We start from the raw sequence: 12761 nt of genomic DNA, 5'->3' as shown, positions 1-12761 counted from the left end.
ACATTCATCTTTTCACACCATCTCTGTGACACATATATATCAACAGGGTGTCAACAACAACTTCAACATCCAGCAACACTGTGCAGTTTGTACTGTTCCAGGCTTCTGACGAAAACTTACTTATAAAACCAATCCGACACACTCTCAGCTCACATACAGTAAATGAGAACCAGTGAATAAATCCCTAATCTGATTTGCTGAACTGAGCAAAATGATGTCGATTCCAACCAAAACTGCCATAAAAACACAGCAGGAGAGGAGAATGTAATCTTTAAGGAGATACAGGCACTGAATCTGTGGCTTATGTCATGATTAATTCAGTAGCCCTCACAGCGAATTCACGATTAGCTCAAATTAGCAAACTATTCTATTTGAAGGCCTCTGTCACCACGCTACCAGAAACAACCTGCTAGTTGCAGGAGCTCCTGTATGTGGTTAAGCAAAACTGACATAAACACACACACACACGCTCACTAAAGCGGTCTCACGCTGATGCTCTTCCTTTCCCTTAAATAGCTAAAAATCGGTAACTCTGATGACACTTCTGACAGCTATATGATGCGACGATAAAGTCAAAAAGGGGAAAAAAAGCATCACTCCCATATTTTTACAGAGTGTTTCTTCTTTGGAGAACAGATGGGGAAAAAAGTTGACAGCAAATTATGACAGCAAAAACCATAAACTGTAAGCTTTATGGCTCAGTTTGAATAAATCCTTTACAAAAAACTTTTCAAGTGTTCTTAAATTATTTAGTTTATAATTCGTTTAAAAATTATTGCGTTCAATTAATAAGAAATGCATAACTGTGTGATTTGTGTCATATGACAAGAGTGAATAATTGCCTTTTTTTCCTCCTCTTCGGATGAGCTACTCTAATATTCTCTTTGCATTTGGAGTTTAAGCCTTGGCTTCAGAAATAAAAGTTACTGCATAACAAAACACAGTTTCTATGACACTATAACATATTAATATATGTTATTCTCGTGTGGGGTAAGTGTTAAGCCAACCCTAGTCTAAGAAGAAACACACACACACACGGCCAGAAAAGTTGGGCTCTTTCGTTGTGCCACAAGAGCCACAATTCACCTGGCTGCGCTGTAATCCGGTTACTCTGAAGGTCATTTGTTAAAAGTGAAAATGTCACAATGGATCCGACGTTCTCGTTCTCACTCCAGGATCTCTCTGGCTTTGTTTCTCATCAGCTGGCGAGTGAGTAATTTCATTACTTAAATATTCATACGTTACTCTCCATTTGCATCACGGGGGAAATTTTTTTTTCATCCTTTAGGACTTTCTGAGAGAAAAGCCCCCAAAGAAAAAAGCAGAACTGTCAGCACCTCTGCTGAAGCATCCATTGTTTTACACAGTTTAATTACAAAACCCCAGCACCGTTTCATGTTAAGATTATTCACTGCAGGAGGCCTATATAATTTGGACTGGAGGGTTTGTCATGTAATATAATACAATATAACAGGCTTTCAGTATTAGATTTCCGATTTTAGCCTCCTTGACATTTCAAGCCGCATGAACTAATACATCTGTTATTTGTCGATCATTTGATTATTAACATACTTCATAAACCAAATCAGCTACCCTGCTGGAGACTCAGAGATACAAACGAGACAAACACATTTCTCTTTCGCATCATTGTCTGTTCTCATGCATGTTTTCCCTCCCCCTTTCTTTCTTTCTTTCTTTCTTTCTCATCTTAAATCCACCGGTCACAAGGCACAGCCCGACTGCTACAGCCCAGTGTACTACTATACATAATCTCAAACATCTGAAGGAGAGTTCACGCTATCATAATGAACATTCACATCCAACAGGTTAATAACTGTCCACTAGTCTTTACTGCTGAATGGCACAGAAACAATCTCAGATAACAACTTTCTGATTCTTTGGTGCCACAGATTTGTTGCTATAGTGCCTACATTGCAATTTATTAGGTTTAAATTGACTTGAAATGCTGGAGTACACTTAAAGGGTTGGTGCTCCCCAAATGATTTAAAAAAAAATCTGGTCGTCATTTACTGACCCTCAGGCCCAATGCGGAATCAAATCAGTGACAGACTTTTTTCTCTCTCTCTCTGACAGCTGTGACTGACAGCTGTTTCAGTCAAAATGTTGATGCTTCAAATATTTATAAGGAAAAATGTAAATCCAAATGAATTGAGCAGTTTAATTCAAGTCTTCTAAAAGACATGATTGCTAATCATGATAAACAGATTTGTGTTTTTATATACATAAAAACCATAATAAGTAAGCAATATTTGTAGCACTTATATTTAATTATGGAAGTTTAAACATGTTTGCCTGGTGTGCACAAAAAAGATAATTCTTGTCACGCCAGCTTCCTAAAAAAACCAATGAGGTCCTTTCTTGAATGCCACATGTACATTAGAGATTCTGCAAGAACCAATGAGGTACATTCATGGGTATCATGTGGCACACTTCCTTTCTTTGAGCTTTTCTCTTGTTTTTCTTTTTAAATCAAGATGCATTTTATAGACAAGTACTTCTAAGCTATTTTCCAAAAAAAAAAAAAAAAAGATTTTTACTTGCACCACTCACAGATTATTTTGCTTGTTTTAAGGAAAAACACATTTAATTTTGATTTATTATTTCTGAAAACCAATAAATAATAAATCTATAATAACGTAAATGATCATTTTCTTCACTTGTCCAGAAAATGTTTCTTCATTAAAGAAGTTTTAGGTATTTGGGCTAAAAACAAGACTCCAAAACTGCAAAAGTTCTGCGAGAAACAATGAAGTTCAACCTTGGATGTCAAGTGGCATGTTTGAGCTTCCACAAAGACCAATAATGTCCATTATTTTGTCACTCTAGCATGTTTGAAGTTTTTTAGGAATTAACTTTTTTCATGCCTAAGCTTCTGATTATGTTCACTGATCAATGTTAATATGCAAATAAAAGCCCAAATTAAAACTGTTTATCAAAGTTGTCATGTACCTTCAGAAGACTTGGATTGAACTGCTAGATTCAAGTAGATACAATCTCTTTATTATTGTTTTGACTTGTCAGAGTTTTAGATGTACAAACTTTAAATGAAATCTGAGAAATTGATATGCTTCCAATTAAATTCCACCAAAATACAGTTTTTTAAGACAAAAAAATAAACTTTATGGATTTAGAATTTCATGAGGATGAGTAAATGCCGTCAGAATTTTCACTTTTAGGTAAGCCAACACTTTACACAGACATTTTTAAACCACTACAGTCTTCAGTAAAATAGCTAGCATTAAAGGAAACCGTATGGACTCTGACTGATTGCAAAACACACACAAACAAACAAAAAAAAGTCATAATTCTCTCATGGTCTTTCCAAAAATGTCTGTTGCTGTGCTTGTTCAGGCATGCAGAAGGTTTGTGCCGTCACCCTGGTTTGCACGTTGAAAGTTTGCACGTGGAAAAGTCAAAAGGGTAAAGAACTGCAGTGAAAAGAACATAATCCACCTCACCTGCAGCTCTTGTACAGTGCTAAATGATGCTCACGGTAGCCGTTTTACAACAACGAGGGTGTGATTTCAAAACTTAAATGAACTCTAAGGAAACCTGGGAAAACCAAGAGGAGCAGATGGACGGATGAAGTCCGGGTGTGGGAATTTTTTAGCTCTAATCAACTTCGCTCTCATTACTCGCACCCTCTGGACGTCGTAGTTTCTCCACTTGCTCATTTATTTGTCCATCGCCTCCTCTCCTGTCCTCCGTCTGCACGTTCAAATGATCTTCCTCATCCACGTGGGTTACGTCATCATCATCCTCCTCATCTTCCTCTTCCTCATCATCCGCTTTCTTCTCCTCCTCTCCTTGGACTTCCATACGGACCTGGTCTTTCAGGTCTAGAGGGTGAAGGGAGCCCAGGCCCACATCTCCGTTCAGACAGTGTGAGCCGGACGGGGTGGCCTGAGAGCTGCTGCACTCTTTTATGGGAGAGGAATTAGCTGACTCGTTGCTAACAGGTGAAATGTCGCTGCTGCTGTTGGTGTGGTTGACGGAGGGCGGGTTGGACAGCGACCCCGGTTTGAGAGGTATCTGCCAGGATGGGATTTTTGGAACGGATGGTGAAGCAGGGAACTGTCTCCTAAGAAGAAACAGGACATGAATAGAACATTACAAGAACTGTTTTTGTTGAAATCTCTCACACTTTGCCTCAGGCTTCTGACTAAAATATGCACAAGCGAGTCCAGCTATTGTGCTTTGGAAACACGAACAGATTTGTCAGTATGGAAGAAGACGAGAGATTATGGCCATATGCACACCACACCTGGCATCTGATTGAAAACAAAGCATGTCTTCACAGCAAAGGTAAAATAAACTCAAAAGCAACTTCAGATATGTTCTGTCGACGTGGCTTTGTTTGAATATATGAAGCAACAAGTTGAGCAGATGGCGAGCTTGATTCGTATTTACAGCGAAGATATTACATCTTGAGAAGGACGCAGAAAGAAAAAACATTCAGACATTTGAAGAAAAAAGGTAATTATAGCTTAAAATGTTTAATGAGAGCAGACAACAGGCAAACGAAAGCTTTCATCTGTGCGAATTTCAGATGTATGAGATTACTTAGATCTTAATTTGCATGATACATACACAATCAAGTAAACATTAATGAAAGTGAGGGAAGATCCATCTTGGGGCATTGAAGGAACCTGTTGGATGCATCAGGCCTCATTAACCAGTAATGAGCTGGTTCCAGCTACATGCCCCAGTGAAGAGAATGATATGACACATGCGGATCACACCATTTCAGACAAATTTATCTGCCGAAACGTCACAAGGCATACAAATATCAGTTGGCCTGACTGAGTAAGAATACCATCCACATATTTACATAGTGATAATACAAAACAAATCTTGTTGGAACGTCTCCTGCTGTAAAGTGTTAAGCGTTATTAGAATTGAGCACTCTGTAAAATAAAAAATATTTCCAAACGGCATATGGATTCCGAATGCATATTGTATTTATTCAATGATACAAAAAAGACAAAGCGAAAAGGGACATTCTACCAGAAATATACGTTTTCACTTAAAAAATGTGACATAAGCTTAATATCCTCAAATAATCATACAAAATAAAGCATAAAATCATACAATTCAATGATCCTAAATCACTGTTAGCTTCTCCTCCATCAAATGATGTCACTTCCAAGTGATAGCCAGTGTTGCCAGATAAAGACGACTTTTTCCAATCCAAAAGCAGTCCAAAACCCACCCAAACACACACACACACAAACGCCCAGAATATTAATATTTTATTTAATTTTAATGTATTTAAATCGAATTAACCTAGTTACTCTAACTGTCATAATTCTTGACCATACAGCAAGGAACACCAGCGGTCAAAGAACCACAACATAACCAGATCAAATCGAAACACTGCCCCCTCACCCACACACTGCACTTAATGTTGTGTAGATTTTACTTTCGAAATGGGGCATAAATTTGTCTCATTTGGCGTTTTAAATTCTTTTAAACATAATTAGTTGGAGTAGGAGCACACAGTTATGTTTTATTAAAAAGGTTGCATATAAAATTAATGTTTCAAAACCGCCTAAACTCAACCTGTGAATGCCACTTTTTACCCACACAATCAAATTTAAACTGCACAATTGGGCAGGAAACCGCCCAATCTGGCAACACTGGTCATAGCCTTATAGGTGCATTGCACGCATTTTATGTTAAATTTAATTCAAATGTGACAGAACTGGCAAAAACAAGGGGAAAATTGTAAAATAGTATTCATTTGTAGAATTTCATGTTTTAAATCAATTGATGTGAATGATAACATCTTAAACTTGCTATTTCTGAAGTTTTTAGCATAACAAAACTATCAAAGCTGTAGCTTCATTGGGCTGAGAACTAAGACAATAACAGGGTTTGTACATTTGTAAAGTGTTTTAATAAAAAAAATCTGAGAACCAAATGAATGACATATTCCTTAAGGAGCCGATCACACCAAACGCACAATTGCGTTCCAAAAACGCGAGGCACACCATGATTTATGATTTGTGAAGTCATACAGCTCTGGATAACCCAAAACAGCAACCACAAGTCTTTCCTTCATCTTCAAATGTCTCTGTTGTTGTCTTGACAACACAAACATTGCAGGCACCTCAACGGAAACCCCGCCTCTACTTTCCTTTGATTAGAGAATAAAAAAAACGCGAGTGATGTAACAAGCTTTTTTTCCGCTTTTTCCGAGTTTACTTTTTTCAACTGAGAGCGCACGGTGTGCAAGGGCAAAAAATGCGCAAGGGCGCATAAGCAGTGCACAAAACACACTTTATTGCTTTGATAAAGTGTATTGTCTTACACTTTAAAATGTTAAATCGCTCCTTAACACAGCACCCTTAGCAGCATCAGTTAAAATACTGACAAGCAGATACGCATTTGGAAATTAAAGTCCCTCACAGTCTCATTATCGCCCCTGTCAAATCAAATATGGCATGTATTATGACTAAAGTCTATTGTTATTGTTGATTAATCATTGAAAACAGTTACCTGCTGAGGAGAAGACCCTTAAGAGACACAATCTCAGCCTTGAGTTCACTGATGCTCTGAGACTCCAGCATGCGGTTGGTGGCAGATGAAGCCTGAAGAGACAAAATTACAAATAAATGATAATCATTCTCTATTTTGAAAACAAATTTCAAAGCACTTTTATTCTTGACTCCTGCGGGTGTTCCACTTGAAACAGCTCCAAGTATTGCTCTTAAAGGGATAGTTTACCTAAAAATGAAAACTGGCTGATAATTCAGTCATCCTCAAGCCATCAAAGATGTACAGTAGGTGAATTGTTTCTCCAGTACATTATTAATGATGATTTTTAGCTGAAACTGTAACATTTCCTGTACAGACCAAACTTTCCACTTCATAAGCCCTGAATGCACCACTGGAGACATTTTGTTTTGCCTGTATGTTTTTTTATTTTATTAAATGTTTTACTTTTACAGTGCCGTTAACCATTGACTTGCACGTGAGAACCACAAATTCAGTTAAAATGTTCTATTATGTCAAACCTATAAACAACTGTTCCACACATCTTATGCTGCGCCACACTAGAATTTGAGCATGCAAGAAACTGTTGTACAGCGCTTAGAAAAAGGGTGGGATTAAACAAAAAACGAGGGATTGGTCCATATTTTAAATTTCTGTACAGAGAGGTCCTGTTTAGATCTTCAATTGGTCTAACCCCCGGTAGCAAAGATATCTGGCCCAGATTTTCCATAGCACAGCACAGCAGGCATTGTTCCGGCAATGGTGTACAGCATGTAGGCCAAACATGGCCTAGATTTGGCAGAGGTAGCACCTTCTGGTTTTTAACCTTCGAGTTAAAACTTAGTATTTGGCCCAGATGTTAAAAATGGTGGGCCACGTAAGTTCGGCCTGTTTTGACTCTTTGACTCATTTTAAACACATTAAAATTATTTTTGACTAAAGAAAAAAAAAATCTACCCATCAAGTCACTTTAAGAAAAAGCATGCCCATAGTGTGCCTAAAGTGCAATTCTTCAAGGGTTTATCAAATTTTTTTTTTTTTTACTGGATATATTGTATGAGAGACTTGCTTTCTTTATCAAATAAAGTGAATCTAATTGGATTTGCATTTTAAACATTAAAAAAAGTTAAATATATCTTTTTTTTTCACAAATTAAGGTTTTAGTTGTGATACTCCCAAAATAATTCTACAGAAATCCACAGATTTTTACCAAAATCTCTGTAAAAATAGCAAAAAACGTCCGCAAATTCCGTCTGGCCCTATAAGTTATTAACTTGGCTGAGACTTGACCCAAATATGGTCCATGTTTTTCCCCTTGTCTGGACGTCAGACTTGGTCCAATCATGTACTGTAATTCACTGCGACATGTCAAACCTGATTATGTGGGCCAGAGAAATTTTGATATGTGGGACGCAATCATGTGATGATCGAACTTTGAAATGCAGCAAACTGCGAAACTTGTTGCACGAGCTTGCGTTTGCATGTTTATGAATGTAAGTCTATGGGGCGAAAAGTGCAGTGTGATCGCAGCTTTGGATGACGGATGAGTAAATTAACACATTTTCATTTTTGGGTGAGCTTTCACTTTAACCCACAGTAAACAATTCTAATTATCTATTAAAATGCTATTACATTAATACTTATTCATTTAGCAGACGCTTTTATCTAAGGCAACTTAGAAGTGAGGACAAAAGAAGCACTTTAAATCATCTGAGAGCAGCAATGCATAAATGCTAAGACAAGTCTAGTTTGTTTATTTATTTACTTGGGTTTATACTTTTTAAGAAAGTGTCTGGTGCATATGGAGGAAAAGAGTGTGCTTGTGACTTACTGTGCATTTTGCTTATCCTCTACTGTCTTTAAAGATCCTAATTTCTAGTTTCTGTTTAATATTTGGTCTTATTGACTAGAACTTGTTATATTAATACTGTATGTAGCAAGTGCCAAGGCTTCACAAATGTTGTCGTTCTGTTAAAGTGTGACTCTCTCATTTGATTTGATTTGAGTTACTGAATGAACAAAATTGTTTGATGCATTCCAGCTGCCAATATGAGACAATAAAAGTCCTCAAAGTCATAATATCAAACTGACGAGTCCCAACTACTGTATCTCCTCCACCCAGAAGGTCAGGATCTTTCAGAAAAGGCAAAGGGAATTAATCATGCCATTTTTACATATTTTTCCATATTGCAGACTGTTGATTTGAGCAGGACTGAGGTGTTTGATAAGCGGTCTCTGGCACAACAATAGCAGTATTCATCAAGTCAGAGAGGTTTTTATTAAAAGAAGCCTTATCACCAACTGCTTGCCATAGGATGAATTGCTGAAGGGAGTGATGGCCAATTGAAGTGGCCAGCAAACATTTGAATAGCAAATGACTTCAAGAAAGGAAAAAAGCCATAAAAATCCATCCATCATTTTTTTCTCCAGAAAAGACAGGTAGTTGTTAATGTCAATTTATATATAAAAATCCTATTCTAGAGAGAAAAAAAAAAAGATTTGTAGATTCCGCTAAACATTTACCAAAGACACTAGCTGTTTCTCAGTATCAAGAATGCAGGGAATTGTATTGGCAATTTAGCTCAGAAGAACCAACTCGGAAGATTGCAAGAATTCAGAACACATCATCCACTGTAAAAAACTGGGGTCTACACAATTCCTTCATGTTGTCCCAACACATATCAATTAAGTTAACTTAATTTGAACATGAAACAATTTAATCGTCCAAAAAACCCTTAAGAACTGTGTTGCTTCAACTCATTTTTAAATAAGTAGTTTGAACAAGCAGCAAAAGCCACATTACAACATTCATACCCTGATCTATTGTTTGTTTGTTTTTTCTTTTCAAAACATATATAAATGTACAAAACATACTTGCACAACATAAACAAAAAAATTTTAATAGAATTTCAGAAAAAAAACCTTTCTATGAGCCCTATCATAACCCTGGCGCAATAAGGCGCAAGATGTGTTTGGCGTGATTTGTTGCTATTTTCAGACCAGTGCAACCCTAAGTTTCCCATTTGGCACCACATTGTTTTAATAACAAATCCATTTGCGCCACTTTGAGGAATCATGGGTGTTCTGGTCTAAAAAGGAGGTGTGTTAAGGTGCATTGTTGGCACGTTGCTATTTTGAGGAACTGAAATAGACTGCGCCACTGACCAACTGAAAGTTAGCTTTAGTTATGTGCCTATGCAGGTCAGTTCACATCAGAACTACATACACACACACATACACACACACACACACACACACACACACATATATATATATATATATAAAAGGATTCAAATGTTACAAAATTATTTTCTACATAAATATAAAAACCACTGCCTCCATGCTTTCTTCATGTCAAGGGGCTTTTTTCAGTTTGTTCATGACAATTTGCATTCATAAAATGTTGTTATTATTATTAGCAGTATTATTTATAATATGTATATTTATATTTGTTTTGATAAAAAACTGTTTTGTCCACCTGTCTGGTTTTGGAGATGTATGCATTACCATGGGGAATAAGAATAGGAAGGGTGTTTAGATAGAATTGTTTTTTGAACACACTTTGTTATTATTGTTACTTTATTCCTTAGCTGGAAATAGTTTTGAAACAAATCCTTATCCACAAAAGCAAACGAGTAAAGTAAAGATTAAAAGTAAAGTAAAGAAAAGTAAAGAGGCCGAATGGATCATTCTCAAAGAGGCCGAATGGATCATCAATGGATGATGATGTTACACTAAAACACAAGGACGCAGGATCCCTTTAAATTGCATATTAAGAAACAGCCACTGTCTGAACCCCCAGCAAACATACCACCTCATCTTCCCCACAGTCCTCTCCATCCACTCACCAACAAGTGGGGAAAGGAAAGCAGAAAGAGGAAGTTAAAAAAAAAAAGACTGGGGGGAAAAGGAAAATAAAAGTGTAATTAAGAACATCGGAGTCACTGGGGGCAGCTAGTTAGAAAGCAGAGACCCCCTATAGAGAGAAGAGGGATAACTCGGACTCTTCCACGTGTAATTAAATCTAAAGTAAATTAATTGAATCACATCTGAAAAGGATCAGACTCATTTACAGCGAGGGACGGCGGTTTTGTCTCCTTTCTGCTCCTAAAGCCCTCAGATAAGTGTGGCGTTTTTCTAAGAGGCCACATCTGATTCCAAGCCGAGCGCATTAGGCCTGGTGAAGACACTCTTATTACAGGCCTCACCTCATTATGGCCATCTTAATCCCACACTCCCCACGGCACCCGCTATAATAAGGCTGGAATGTACCTCTTGCTCATTTTACCTTTGTAAGGGGGAAAAAAAATTAATTGCTTCGGAGGCTTAGCTTACACTTCTCAGACATAAAATCTAAATAATATTTTAACAGAGGCTACAAAGCACCTCTCAGCCGGCGGTGTTTAAACTTCCGCGGTTGCAATTCTTCATTTGGAGAGGCGAACACGAGCGCGCACACACACATTTAGTGATGACCGTTTAATTGCTGCTAAAGGCCTTTCTCTGCATGTCTTTGACTGTGTGAGCAGCCATCCAGTCAGAGGGGTCAGTGCAGTGTGATCGGGGTCCGTCACCCTCTTAAGTGTGAACAAAGCTTCGCTACAGTCTGGGTAATTATTTAAGGAGGTGGAGCGTACCGTACAAGAGAGGTATATTCACGCACTTACACAGAAGCAGACAAGGAATACATTAAAGCAAATGTCTGCAGAACATTAAGAGCGGATAATATCTTAACAAGGCGAGTTAGGAAACGTCTGAATGCAAATTGATTCACTGCTTTCCTCTCTGATGCTATTTCCACCGCATAATGCATGTATATTTATGGTGGAATCAGCATGAAAATAAATCCCAAGGGAGTGTTTTCTAGTGAAAAGAGTGGTACAATTTATTTGAGCCTGTTTATTCACTTTCCCGGTTGCAGTGCCTTCTGCGGTGGAAGGAAAAAAATCGAAGTACTCCTAATCTTCCATGAGCAGCCACTAATAAAGACAGCTATTGCTGAATTTAAGCGATAACACAATTAAACTCGACTTGTCAATGGTTTATGTATGTGGAAAATAAGAAAATATTCAGCTTCACATAAAATAATAACAAAAAATGTTTTAATAAAAACAAGGTGCTAAAAAAGCAGATACATTTTAGTTCACTAAGTTGTATAAAATTTTTTTTAATGGGGAAACAATCAAATAAATCATATATTCAAAATTTTGTAAAAAAAAAAAAAAAGAAAAAAATGAAGTAGTGCAGTAATAAAAAAAGAAAAACAGAACAAATTTAAAAACTGAGTAATTTTGCAATTAAAAATGTAATAAAGACTCTTGGTGAATGTAGGTAATATTTCTAAAATATGACATATCTATAAATTCCATATATATAAAAAATAAATAAATAAAGCTACATTCTTTAAAATTTCGTTTTTGTGCTCTGGAGGAAACTACAAATCATACAAATTTGGAAAACTGTCTAAAAACTCTAAACTGGTAAACTATACATAAAATTAAACTCAAATTAAATCAATTAAAAATTTGTGCGATTAAAAAAAAAAAAAAAAAAAAAATCAACAAATAAACCTAGAGAAATGACAGGAAGTACAGGAATTTCTAGCCCCTGAAAGCATTTGAGTATTTCTATTGGTTTTTATCTCTTTGGAAGTTCTAACTGACTTCTTTTATCAGCCGACAAAAACTTTAATCAATGGACATTTGAATAACAGCTTCACGCATCAATGTCAAATTCTGATCCCAAAGTATAGCAGTCTAGCAGTATAGCAGAACTAGTTAATGATTTATATTTGTGTAGAATAAGATGCAACATTCTCCCAGTTACACAATATTAAATGACCAAAGAGAACAAGGTGCCAAAAAAAAAAATTAAGAACTCTTAAGTGTATCTCAACAGACACTTATTTTACATAATTTAGCTGAAATGGGGAACAAAATCTCATTTATTAATAATTTTGTAAAAAAAAAAGTGAATTCAAAACAGAAATCTGAAAAAAAAAATTGATTTATTTTGGAACTGATAATATCGTGGATATAGAAATTCTCAAAATAGCCTATTATTTTTGTCTATACATTCCATATAAATAAATGAGATGTCAGGGCCTTAGGAAATATAGGATGACAGAAAACAGTAAATAAATATACAAGCATACTGACTACACTCAATAAAATGACATTGGCTGTTTGTTCAAACTGCTTATTTATCGTGAGCTGAATCAACACACTTCTTAAGATTTTTTT

General features: G+C 36.4%; 1 protein-coding gene across 5 annotated transcripts in view; it reads right to left on the bottom strand.

The window, feature by feature from the left end:
* Positions 1-1678: 1678 nt before the first annotated feature.
* pex14 (peroxisomal biogenesis factor 14) overlaps positions 1679-12761 on the bottom strand; it is a 119707-nt gene continuing 108624 nt past the window's right edge. For 4 of the 5 annotated variants that reach the window (XM_073939130.1, XM_073939132.1, XM_005162283.6 and 1 more), the window contains 2 exons: positions 6523-6614; positions 1679-4102 (listed from right to left, as the gene is read on the bottom strand). In XM_073939130.1, coding sequence (XP_073795231.1) covers positions 3634-4102; positions 6523-6614 — 561 coding nt within the window. In that variant the 3' untranslated portion in view covers positions 1679-3633. The remainder of the gene's footprint in view (positions 4103-6522; positions 6615-12761) is intronic. The other variant, XR_012398581.1, reaches the window with a different exon arrangement.

Source organism: Danio rerio, chromosome 23, assembly GCF_049306965.1.
Source record: "Danio rerio strain Tuebingen ecotype United States chromosome 23, GRCz12tu, whole genome shotgun sequence".
Classification (NCBI taxonomy): Eukaryota; Metazoa; Chordata; class Actinopteri; order Cypriniformes; family Danionidae; genus Danio; species Danio rerio.
This window is presented reverse-complemented; position numbering and strand designations above follow the sequence as displayed.